The sequence below is a fragment of the Equus asinus genome, chromosome 22 (genome assembly GCF_041296235.1).
Source record: "Equus asinus isolate D_3611 breed Donkey chromosome 22, EquAss-T2T_v2, whole genome shotgun sequence".
NCBI classification, from domain to species: domain Eukaryota; kingdom Metazoa; phylum Chordata; class Mammalia; order Perissodactyla; family Equidae; genus Equus; species Equus asinus.
The window spans coordinates 29,781,594-29,795,334 of NC_091811.1; the positions used below are offsets into that span (position 1 = coordinate 29,781,594).

The following is a 13,741-nucleotide window of genomic DNA, read 5'->3' on the forward strand; positions in this document are numbered from 1 at the left end:
GGAACCAAAAATGTTTAAAGATATCACAAGATTATTGGACAGGAAATAAAATAATGTTTCCTTTCAAAATTCCATATCTAATGTAGAATGGAATATTAAAAAGTGAAAGCTTTAGTCTTCCAGGTTAGTGAGCTGAGTTTGATTGGTACCTAAAGAAAAAGTGATAAAATATATATATATATATATCCTTTTTTCTTCCTTATTTCAAATCTTGTTGATATAAATGAGAAATAAAAATTTATCCTGCTGCAGAATTAATGAACTCATCTGCAAAACTCACCTGATTAAAAATCTTTAAATCTCATAAAATTCCAGATCTTCAAAGGCTTTAGGAGGCTAAAGAAGATTGAAGCCTTGGGTCAATGGGCTGAATATCCCACCTGCTATTAGGCTGAACAATAGATAATTTAAATAAGATCCTCCTATAATCTTCCTCAGTGGAAGCATCCCTCTGAGAATTGCCTGGGAAGAGTGTACCCCAATCTTAAATCCGGAGAGCCCATGAGGAGGATCAGGATGATGCTGCACCGAGTAATTTGAGACATTTCTTACTACTTTATGGTTTGGATATTTGAATTCCCAGAGGCATTTTTCTTTTAAATATTCTGTTCTGAGAATCAACCGTGATGATAGTAAAGCATGGTAGATGGGTTATTTTGCATTTTTCTGGCCATCAAGAGATAATGTATTAGTATACATCTCAAACAGTCATTTTTGTTGTTTTAGTTATAAGTTCAGATTTAATTTCAACAAATACCTCTGAGAACCCCTTAATTTGTCAAAAATTGTGCTGAGTGCTTTCCTCACTACCATGGAGCAATGTGGTAGAATAAATATTAACACGCCTGGTTTTTTGAAGAACAGTTAAAAGGGAACGATATTCTTTTCATATGACATTTAGTAAAACAAAGTCCTGCTAATGCTGAGAATCTCATCATACAAAATAGCAGGAATCTCGTCTCTGACCAAGAGAAGATTCAAAGTACATTTAGTACAGATTCAGAAATATTGCAAATTCTTTCAGAGATCCAAGCATGTAAGTCCACATAGTAGATCTCTTTTATAGGTATGGAGTCTGAATGCAAATCAATTTCACAGACACTCATAAAAATGTCTGTATAATTACAGGGTACCAAATCTAGTGCACAGCATCTTAGTACTAACCTAAGGATGCAGGATATACTCCTGGGGATAAAAAAAGGCACAAAGCCCCTGAGAATCTAATTCCTTCCCACCACAATATGAAGTAGTGGGTGTCTAGAAGTTAAAACATTCTTAGGTTTCACATTTCTTTTATACTGCCAAATATTTGCAACATTTCTTATACAATCAGACATATTTTAAAAGCTTGTAAATTCTACCAATTAAAAATGATACAAGCAAGTTGGAAGAGCAGCCTCAGCAGCGGGGAGGCAGGAGAAAGTGGTTGACGGGAATGCCACCCTGAGTCAGGACCCTCTGAAGTTTCTGTTTTCTTTTTTCCACTTTTCTGTTTTGTATATTTAAAGGCGAGTTTGCTCAATATTTCTTTTTTTGTAAATAATTATGTTTTAAAAAAGGAAAAAGATATGAACCTTCATTTTGGCTGTTTTATTGAGAGGTACCACTAACAATGTGTCAGTTACCCTTAGTTGCTATCTGACGTACCAAACGTAAAGAAACAGTGAAGCGGGCTCGAGGCTCTCACCCATCTTCGAAAACAGAGGAACACGACGATAACCTGTGAAAGAAATCAGATCCAGTTAGAACAGTAAAAATAAATGTCAGCAATGGCCCCAATAGTGCTACTGAGAAAGAATATGCCTTTACTAAGCATCCATAAAAACCATGATTGTATAGTTATATTCATCTCGTATACTAATTTTCCACAAAAATAAAATATTTGGAGTTTCTATTCTGACTTCCTACTGCCGAACAGTAAGTGCATAGCTCACGCTTTTCCTCTCTTCAAAGTGCAGTGTTCCAAAATTAGTCCCCACCCTCTGCTTCAGAAAGACTGTTTCCTAGGTACATCTCAGATGGCATGATGAAAGTAAACATACTGAGACGAGGTGATGGGAGCACCAGGTAAATCTACCAGGCAAGGTGACCTCAACATAAAAGCAGCCCTGAAAAGAGTTAAGAAAGGATAGTCTTGGCCTCCAGTTTCTTCTCCTCAAGCAGGAAGAATGAGTCACTGCCTCTTCCTTCTGTTTCATTCTCATCCTTCATTTCTTTCTGGTAGTCATGACTACTCTTAACTGAAACGAAAGAGCTGTGATCCATGTAAAGAAATGTTCACACGTGCCAAGTTTGTCTAACGAGTCTCCCCAGCAAGCCTACACCCCAATCCCACCTTCCATCTCAGAACACATTTCCATAATTCCACAGGAAGAAAATATGTCTCAATACATAAAATTTCCTTTACCTCTGACTGTTGTGGATAGAACTATTTTGTATATCAAAATATGTCTTTGGTAAACTCAAGTTATATTTAAATGTTAGCACCATCATCTTACTTTTAGGAATATTACCTTTGTTCATGCATAGAACTGGTAAAGTATATTGCCCAAGAAATTCATTTCCAGCTATTAAACTTTGATTTTCAACAACAAAACGTATCAACGCCAATTCTGGCACCTGAATAATAAATGTGAATGTTTCATTCCATCTTGGACTAAAAGCTGAAATATAAAAGGAATAAATAGAATCAAGAAATCATAGACACTATCTCCAGGGAAAAATGCATAATACCTGTTCTCCAAAATTTTTCTTTCAATTCTTTAATAATAATAATAAAACCTTGTGTTTTAGAGCACTTAAATTTTTAATGCACCCAATGAGAAATAATATCTATTGGGTGTTTACTATTGCTGGACAATATTCTAAGAACTTTAATGAGATAACCTCATTTAATCCTACGGCAACCCCAGCAAGGTTATTACTATCCACATTTACAGATGAGAAAACTGAGCCACAAAGATGTTACATAACTTCCTAAGAATTTCACATACACAGCCATTGAGTGGCAGGGTAGGAGTTCAAACAAATGAAGTCTGATTTCAGAGCAGAAACATTTAATCATTATGCAATGTGACTGCTGTGTGGAGGCATTTCATTAACAAAGAAATGGAGACATGAAGAAGTGAAGTAACATCATTTTTCTATACCAGGTCCTGATATGGGAAGAGCTCCATTGAGAGCGGGTGTTCTGAAAGCTAGATAATCAGTGCTCTAATGCATGCTCTTGGTCCCTCCTTTGACCAAATGCTCATTTTGAAGTCTCCAAAGTTGCTCAGTATTTTAGGTCGCTAGCAAAATAGATCATCCCAAACAACCAATCTGTTGCCAAACAAGAAATCCAAATTGTATCACAGTGTGACCCAAATCATCCAAAATTTAAGCATAATTCAATGGAATCAAGAAATCCACATCCAGATCAAATATACATTCTACTTAAAAAAGACTCAAAGGTTCAGACAAAAATAATACGTATTGTTTTCCATGTACAAAGGCAATGCTACAACTTCTACGTCAATAGCTTTTGTTCTTTGAGTTACATTTCCAGAAGCATTGAAGAATTTGTGACTAATTATACTATATCTATGTTTTCTATGATGTATCTGTGGTCACAAGCACACATTTACTACATAGTAATCCATGATGCAGTCTCTGCCCACGAAAATAGTAAATCAGTTGACTCATGCTGGAATGATGACCGCATTACCTTGCCCTAAGAAGAGAAGTAATTCCGTGGAGAACAGGGGCAAGTTTCAGAGTTAATTCTTTATAGACACTGCAAAATGTATGCACAAAATTCTTATACTGATTCATTCTTCCTCCTCCAACCCTACTTCATTACACTCTCTCACGGGTGTGTGCCTGCACAAACACCCAAAATCATATATTGATTTTACGAAAAAGTCCTAACTTTTAGTTGTCAAAGTAAGAAAAAAAGAGGAAACCATGATACCAAATTTGATAGCTAGAAATATAATTTTTCCTGGAATGATCAAAACTGAAAAATTTCTTCCACACCTTATCCAAATGTGATCTTTTTCCTCCCAGTCTGTCATGACTTTTATCATACTAATTACCTAGCAGCTAAGCTGTCTTAGAATCCTTCTTGTCCAGCTATCTGGACTTTTACTTCTTCTAGTCTCCACACAGACAACCTCCAGTCCTTATCTGCTGCCACAGTCTTTCTTTATGACCTGACTCCTACATCCTCTAACCATGAAATCGTATCCCAACACTATTTTGTATTTCTCATTCTTCTCTCATACATTCTTCCCATACAATGTGCAGAAACAATCTCCCTAAAGCTCAGCTCTGTTAGTGTGATATCCCTGTTTAAACGTCTTAATTGCATTTACTTTGTACAGAAAAGAAAGTTCCTAACACCTTATCATGGCTTTCGTGATTTTCCATGACCATCTCCAATATAGCTTTCCCATTTTATCTCACACTGATCTTTCTTAAGTACCCTGTGTCTCACTCGTCTTGAACTTCTTTATTTTTCCATAGCATGTTTGAATTTTGTCATAACAGTTTTACTTGTATCTTATCTCCCATACTGAACTGTAAGCTACCTACAATAGAATTAGTTGGGACATACATAATAATACATTTAATAAATAGATATTTTAAGTTTTTTGATAGCTAGCACCAAGCTTTTAAAAAAACAGGCTCAGTAATGTTTGGGGAACCAAATTGTATTTCTGCAGGGACAGTCCCATAAAACCCAGGGATGTAATCAAAATTCTAATGAGAGCTAGAATCATAGTATTATAAGAGGTGCTTTGAATAAGTAAACTTTATGTGCCTTTTGCCATGAAGATTCAGTAGAGGATGGAGAGAAGCAGAGACAGGTTACTATAAGCTTCCTGATATTAGCAGTTACCATTTCTTGACACTGTCATTGTAATGTGCTTTCAATTCTAAGGGGTGCCAAATAAGGCAGTAAGTCATCACTAACATCTCTTCTCATTGACAACATAGCAAAAACTTCCCATATCTTTTTTCCATGCCTTTTACACTAGGGGCCACACTGGAGGAATATTCAAGGGGCTGGAAGGGGAAGCAGATGGTAGACTTTGCTGGGAATTATCGTCCAAGAAGAAAATGACTAATAAAACTGCACTTGCTTCTCTGTCAGTGCCATTTAGCCTGGAGCATATTTCCAGACTCTGAAATGAGGTTCGCTATACTTTGAGAATATCCACTCAAAGAAGATTCTAGACTCAAGGTTTAATTCCAAGGTCTCCTCCAAGGTGATTCCTCCAGGAATATATACTTTCTAATTTCCTTAGTGATTTCAATCTCAGGGAAGAAAAGACAACGTCAGTATTGTATTACATAAAACATCATGGGATGCTGGAACACTAAAAATCTTACCAAAGTCATTTCTTGCTTTCCTAGATTTCCCTTCTGGCAAAAATGACTGAATTATAAATCCAAATATTGTATGTGTAGGTTTCTATAGTGTCCTTAGCCTGAGTCAGAAGCTCAGAAGCCACAGATCTTTGATCTAAAATAATTCAAGTAGCGAGGTAAAAATGTGTAACATGCTGCATCGGAAGAGTCATAAGTTATTTATTTTACACAGAGGCTAGAAGCCAAGTAGATTTGCAGCTCTCAAAATGTCTCTCTTAATTCAGCGATATGGGGCAAAACATTAAAAAGGAGGTAAAGTGAAAAAAGTAGTAATTTTTCAAGTTGGATAAATTTTTGTGTACGTAGTCAGAAAATACATCTAAACACCTTAAGTCATTATCAAATTGTTTTTGCTACATACTCTATTTGGTCATCTTAAGCATAATGCAAAACCGTTGCCTTACGAGTAACAAATATGTATCAAAACTCTATCAATATATAATTTTTATATACAATTTTTAAGCTTTCTAAGTAAAAGTCTAATAGCAGTTCAATAAAATATATTAGGAACTCACCGTTTTTTTTAATCACACGAGTCTGATGTTTTGCCTGATCATTTGGAACACCAAAAAGTTCTATAATCACTATTACGTCAGCTTTGTTAGATGATGAATGATGACTGGGAGGCAATTGGATGCCACTGATGAGCTGCACAAAAATATTTGAATACAAGAATTTAGCAAGATATCAAACTACATCACCACTTAATTTATTTCAAATAAAATATATATTCCCAAAATGATACACTCTAAGTCAGTTCTCACAAAAAAATTAAAAGTGGAAAATAATGTAACTTTTAAAATTTAACTCTTTTATCCTGAAGTATTAATAGATGAATACCAGGAACGTGTCTAAATTATTCCATTTTACCAATATGTGATTATAGTAGAATCCACATTGTCCAAGGTTTCTGGTTCAACGTACATTTTAATTTTAAAAGTATTTGTTATGGTTGTTAAAAAGCAGAGCTTAAAAGCATTGTTACAGTCACTTTCTACTATAAGTCAGGCTGAGTTACTCTGATAATATGAACTATTTTCAAATTCATATTGTATACATATGTGGCAAAAATTAGGAAGCAATATGAATACTACTTCTGAAATGTAGGAAAAATCACCAATGAATTTTTTATGATAGCATTTTCTAATAGTATAATTTATATATTTGGATAATTTATCCCAAAATTTTACATTATCCATTGTTGTCTATATCATGAGTAACTTGATTGTGAAAAAATCAATTATTTCATGTGTTGGGACTAGCTATCAGAATAATGCTTAAAAAGTTATTAATAATAGTTTTAGTTAGCCTTTTGTTAGTCAAGCTAATTGTTGAAGCAAAGATTTGTTTCACTTCAAGGAATAAAGTTTAAAAAAAACTATCTTAAGTGTATGTACTAATTTGTAAAATGTACTAATGTTAAATTTGAGGCATTATTTCAATTTCTGGAGATTATAATAAAGAGGAACAAATAAATAACTGTTTGGAAAGACAAAAAAGAAGGAAGAATGGAAGAAAAGAAGGAAGGGAAAAGAAAAGAGAAAGAAAACAAAAGAAAAAGTGCTGATGTGTAATTTTTCCTTTTCATCATCCATACATTATAGCATTAGCTAGAAACCAGAGTGACTGTGCAAATATTTAACAATCAGTAGGAATGGGCCTTGATCAATCAGTATAATTAGACATCAGGATAGTTAGAAAGAAGATTGGCCATAAACAGCTAGTACACCAATACCAGAGCCTACCATCCCAATATCAGGTCTATAAGTAACAGAGCCTTACCAACCTGAGAAGATTCAGCTTCGGTGCACCTCATGCCCCCCAAAAAATTGTCTAACTAAAAATTAATAATAATAATTGAATATGAGAACTTAAAGAGAATTTAGAAATTATTGTTCAAATATTTGTATACTTTGATTCACAAAGGCATTCCAGGGGTCACCATGGAGGATGGACGTCAAAAAGAAAACCCTCAGTGGTCAACTAGAGTAGCTTTACTTTCATCTATTGGCCTTTGCATGAGATTCTGAAATTAGAAAATATTTCCATAGTTTTACACATCTGAAAATAACTGAATTAGTCCAAAACTCTGTTTGCAGATGACAAAGAGTAAACTAGAAATGGTGAATGGCTTCATCAAGCACCTAAGAAAGCTAATGGCAAAACAAGGTCTTTTGATTTCCAAGTCGTGTCCTCCATAATTTGCGCAAGTCATAATGTAGTCACGAAGCTCCCTAGAATGACCAAAGCAAGAGGGAAAGACCCACGTGGCTACGGCAGCAGCTTCCTGGGAAAATCATTAACCCTGCCTATTTCACACCATGCTGCTTACACCCCTATGTGAGACCCCTCAGAATACAAACAGGTGGCATTTGTAAACATCCTTGCATACTATCTATCTTCCATCTTTGCTTTCTCAATAAAAGAATACATATGTCCTCTTTACTATTCTCAACTCAAAAAAGAAATCATTCATTCACTTAACCTACATGTATTGAGTATATACTTTGTGTCAGGCACTGTGAAAAAGGGTTGAACAAAATACTAGCCCTTATCCTTAAAGAATCCTCAGACAAGTAGGGGAGAAAGACAAGTACAGCAAGTAATTAAACAATTATAATACAGTGTGGTCAGTGCCATAATATATGCATGTATAGGGTATTAGGGGAAAAGAAAAGAAAACTACAAAAAGAAGAACTAACTTAATAGAGGAAAAAGCTCCCAAAAAGAAGTGATCCTTAAGTCTTGAGAAATGAGTCAGACCTCAACAGGCAGGTGAAGGATGGAAAAATAATCCAGTCAAAGGAAATAGCATGTGCCATACATAGAAGTGTCACTGTGGACAGAAAAGGCTCCTACTTCCATATGGTTACAGAACAGGGTGAAAGGCTGGAAGCGGTGAGAGAGGGGGCTGGGAGAAGTAGGCCAAGGCTCGACCATGAAAGCAATCAGGAGGCACAAATATTATTAAGCAGGCAAGATAAGATTAGCATTGTAGCAAAATCTGGTCGACTTATAGAAGATGGATCAGGAGGTCTGAAACAGGTTACCTGAAAACCCTTTAGAAAGTCAAAGGACTGGATATGATGACGGGTCACAAATACCTAAAAAAGGACATCAGCAACTGACATCAGACCAAAGGAGCAGGATGAGTGGAATTTAGAGATGGATGAGACATGGGAAGTGAAGGGGACGTGGAAGAGAAGAATGGCTCCCAATTTTCCAAACTGAGTTAATTAAGTCAATGAATTTGAGTCAATTCACTGAGATTTAAATAAAGTAGAAGTATATTTGACTAGGAAGGGATGGTCAGGCTTTAATATTTTAAGTTTGACAGAATGGTGATTAAATAGATAAGGAGGCCAAGTAGGGTATTAAAAATACGCCTTCATATTCTGAACATGAGGGCAGATTAAAGATTGATCATTTTTATTGTTGGTGGTTGAAACCATGAGTGTGTATAAGAGAATACAAGGAGATACTTAGTTTGAGATGAGGATTAAGAAAAAGCCTTAGACAACATAAATGTTTTAGGGTCAGGAAGAAAAAGAGTAACCCAAAAATAAAAGTGAGAGACAATTGCTTGAGAGGTAGGGGAATAAAGGTGAGAATACAGGCCCAGAAGCAGAGTAGGGAGATGTGTGTGGATTAGGAAGAGATCTTCAAAAGCAGCTGATTCATCCCTTCTTCCCACTAGAAGGACTAGCACACCTAGTATAGTTTTTATAGTCTAGAACAACTAGAATAATGCAACTTTTTACATTTTTTCATTCATTCAAAAGGGCACCAGAAAGACATTTTTTAGGCATGGAAGGTACTGAAAGATCACTCACCTATAGTACCTGAAAAGGTTAACAGAAATTTAAAAGGCATTAAAGGAAATCAATGGAACTCAAAATATTATTGTATACTATCCAGATTATATAATAACCAGAAAGTAAAAGAAAAAGTTATTAATCTTTTAAAATTTTTGTATTAAAAAGTGCAAAAAGGATGCTAAAGTTATAATAACATTGTAAAGTAAGTTTAACGGACAATAAGTTGACAGATCCTAGAAAGAGTACTAACTGGTCAATTTTTGGCTGCATCTAGTGTTGTAGGTAATTTCTACCTAACCACTACAGGCTCCTACCTCAGAGTCACAAAATCGCCAACAGCCAGGACAAAAGTGAGCTAGATCCTTCACTGGCATTGTTTGCTGTGGTGGTCAGGATCATTTCTGTCCCATTCATTTTTGCTGGACTCTCTTTCCACATTAGTTTCTGGAAAACAGCTCTGAAACTTCCCATTCTCAGCTGGGACAAGATGGCTAGGGCCTGATTGGATGAAAGTGGTCCCCAAATCCTGTGATGCTGTGACTGTAGAGGAAGGAGCTAAGATAGGAAGAGTTGTGGGAGAAGGTACACTCTGAAGGTTCTAGGTTTTCTGCACTCTGACAGGCAGCTAACAGGAGCAGCAGAGCTCTCAGCAGCCAGCAGAGCAAGCAGAGCTATACTCAGTCATAACATGAGACACAATAAACCTGACCAGGGACCTCAATATAAGTACTGAAATTCCAGAATAGAATCTGAGATGGTTCTTATGGTTCTGGTAGCAACTAGTTAGAGAGAGGGCCCAAAGAGACCATACTCACCCAATTTATTTGCAAACAACAAGTACAGACACCATCTAAAATAAGATTACTCACAACTAGGTAGAGAGAAAACACTAGGCTAGGGATTTTTCAAAAGAGTCAGTGACATTTAAAAAGGAAATAAAGCACTTAAGTTATAGAAGAACAAGAAAGTTTTCAAAAAGTCTTTACTATTGGAAACAATAAATTTTAGACAAGTACTTTTGCTCTCAATGAAATTACACAGGATGTAACAAACCAAAAGATGAAATAATAAGATAGCAATTGGAGGAAAGAGTGTTGGGTGAGATACAGACAAAAATAAAAATGAAACAATATGGGGAAAATAGGAATTGGAGAAGGAGGAACTAATAATGCGGGAGAAAAAATCACATCTACATGAGAATCAGCAAGGAATAAAATCAAAGACAGAGGGACATCAAATGCGGAGGAAGAGAGAAGGGATGAGGTTGACAGGAACTAGTAAACTTGGTGGGTAGATCCTCCAGAGAAGCATCTGGATAATTTTTGGTTTCTAAACAATCAAAGAATATTCAGAAACATAAGGGGAAAAAAATCCTGAACTGCAAAAGCCGAATTTAGTGATTGGTGAAAAGCAAGTAGCTCCTGGAATTTCCTAGTAAAATTCCTCAACGTTAAGGAGGGGAAAATGAGCATATCCACAAGGAAATTATGGGCTGATCTCAGACTTCTTTATCACAATGTTAAATGCCCAAAGACAATGGAATTATATAAATAGACCTTGGAGGGGAGATTTTTTAGCCTCAATATTTCTATTCACAGGCAGGTAATCATTTACTAAAAGGCAATAGAGAGACATTTTTCAGATCTGGAAGCATGCTAAAATACCACCCACGTATAGTACCTAAAAAGATTAACAGAAATTTAAAAGGCATTAAAGGAAATCAATGGAACTCAAAATATTACTGTAATGTATATTAATTAATATTAATGCATACTATTGAGCTTATATAATAACCAAAGAGAGTGAAAGAAAAAGTTCTTAATCTTACCCTTATCGTAAGTGTAATTGGGTTACTGTCTATTGGTGCTTTATTTGGGTTAAACTTTGATTTATTATCTCTTAGGAAGTCTGGTTTCAAAACATATCCAGAACCACCATTATCCAAAAATTTCCCAGTTTGAAGGTCCATAGGCAGACCAGGGGTCTGGAAATTTAAGGCCACTGTGAGAAAAAAGTATTTTGACATTGTAAGGAAATAGAAGGTATGGCTAAAGAAACACAGTTAAACGGTTTACTGAAACCTAATCATGGATTATGTATCTTCCAAAATTTTAAGAGCAAGCATCATTAGCCAAATAACTCATGATTTTTAAACATTTCCGTTTGCCATTTCTATATTAATGAATGAAGGTAAGTTTCAAGCTTTGATTTGTAAATTATTTTATAGCTTTGAGTTAAAAAATAATGGCACACAGTATAGATTATAGAATAGCAATATACATGTCAGATAACATTCAGGAAATATAAGAATAAAGGAAATAAGTACATTAAAAGCTGGAAAGGAAGACACCAACTATATCATAAACTTCAGGTCCAAAGAGGTACTGTTATCGTTTGAGAAGGTAAGAAACAGGCAGGGCAATAATTGTTGTTTAAATATAGAAATACTTCCATAAGGCTGGCAAGTAGCCATTGTATGCAGTACCACCCATCACCCCTCAACACTCCCCCACCCACTGTCTAGACCCCTCTCTCCCCCTCTCCACAAACCTACAGGCCTTGCCACAATCCAGTAGCAGAAGGGTTAACACCTAGAACTTTCTGACTGGTTGGTGACAATGCTACACCAACTGACCAGTTTGGAATAGGGAGAGTCTGGTAAGGACAGAGAACAAAGCGGTGCGGTCCCGTTCATTTTTCATTACTATGAATGGAGAAGTTGATGTAAAGTATAAAAGCTAGAGGTCACTTGATTTGAAGAGGCCCTTAGCAAATCTTCCAAGCAAAGGACTGGATCTTCAATGTCCTCTTACGTCCATAATGGTTTCCTTTTTCCCTTTCTACACTTCCCATGCTAACTCCATGAAGTTAACTTCTATGCCCTCAATTCTCACCCAGATTTACCCTCTCCAACCCGTTTAAGAATAACCTCAACTCTTGAAACCAATGATTCATCATTACCTGACCCCAAAACACCCAGGGCCAAAAAATCCTCATAGGAAGCTCTTTTCATGAAGCTTCCATTAATCCACAAAATGAATTCATTTTATCTTCTTTTTGCAAGAAATCTCAGCATACTGGATAACATACCCATTTGGCAACCTATATTCCAAAATTCTTGAGGATTAAAATTAGAAGAGTCTGTTCTTGTTGCTTTGGGATATATTCTGGTAATGAACTTCCTGGTGTGAAGAATAAACTCTTGAGCTAAAAAGAATAAATTATTAAAGCATGGTGAAAGATTTCAAATAAATTCAACTACTATGTCAATATATATTATACAATTCTACAATAACTTCAATAATTTGGGTATGTATTGTCTTGGCAAAAATATCTGTGATTCACGGAGATCAAAGTAAATCCAGGTTTTTATGTTTGACAGTGTAATTCACTGTTACTGAGAAGTTAATAATTTTTTATTACACACTTTTATGAATACTCATAATTCACTTCAGAAGAACAGATTAGATAATTTTTTTCACATCCAAATTAGTTTCACTTTGACATAAGAATATATAAAATTCCAAAATAAAACGCATCCATTTTTTTGAAACGAAAGTGGTATCTTTCCCCATTTTGTCTTTTTTCACTTTGGTATTCACATTAGGACAGAATCACATGTAAAACATAGAAAGCTCTATGAGGCTATCCAAATTAATCCAGTGGAACATTTAACAGATTCTCAGCATTGAAAGGGACTTTAAAGTTATTGAGTTCAGCTCCAAATCCTATCTTTCCCCAAAATTCATTCAATCTCTGTTTGCATCCCTCCATTGGGAGAGAACTGTCTACACTCTATACTTTTGATTATTTCAAGTGGTCTATATTTATAGTATACAAACACACACACACACACAGAGTTTATTTGATTTTCTGTATAATTTTTGTGTTTCTACTTATATATTCTTTATAAGTTTTCATTTATATATAATCTATTTAAATCACTTAAGATTCAAAACTAAGCTACACCTTTTACTATTGGACGTCCCTTCAAATTTTTGAACACAAATTTCATATTTCTCCAAGGTTTTTACTCTTTCACTAAGGCAGATCCTGTTCCCAATATTCCTGTTAATATGGTGATCTGTCATGGGACAAATGGTTATTGCCTATGGCCCACTATATCTGCTAGCCAATCTAGAAAAGAATTGTTGCCACCCTCATCCAAATACCCTTCTTTCAGAGCATAGTCAAGTACAAACTTACACTTACTAAAGTTAACAGCAGTTACAATTAACTTCATCAACACTCATTTTGAAAAGTTATATACTCTTTGAGAGGAAGTATATTTTGAAGCTATTCGTGTATAAACGCATCATGTGTGTCCAAGTATCATAATCCTTTATCCAGTCCTAAACTAGATATTTATCTTTTGGTAAAACACATAGTCTTCTGGGTCTAAATTTTTCCCATCTACAAACTGATAAACATGAATGATCACTAAGGACCCTCGACATGATATGATTTTTTTACTTCCGAGATTAACCTTTAGAAGTTAAACATGTTAT

The 13,741-nt window shown here is 35.3% G+C and overlaps 1 protein-coding gene across 1 annotated transcript in view; it reads right to left on the reverse strand.

Annotated features, from left to right (window-relative positions):
* Positions 1 to 1,634: 1,634 nt before the first annotated feature.
* PLCZ1 (phospholipase C zeta 1) overlaps positions 1,635 to 13,741 on the reverse strand; it is a 39,127-nt gene continuing 27,020 nt past the window's right edge. The window contains exons 9-13 of the mRNA XM_070495148.1: positions 12,324 to 12,440; positions 11,062 to 11,234; positions 5,931 to 6,063; positions 2,514 to 2,663; positions 1,635 to 1,720 (exon numbers count right to left, since the gene is read on the reverse strand). Coding sequence (XP_070351249.1) covers positions 1,635 to 1,720; positions 2,514 to 2,663; positions 5,931 to 6,063; positions 11,062 to 11,234; positions 12,324 to 12,440 — 659 coding nt within the window. The remainder of the gene's footprint in view (positions 1,721 to 2,513; positions 2,664 to 5,930; positions 6,064 to 11,061; positions 11,235 to 12,323; positions 12,441 to 13,741) is intronic.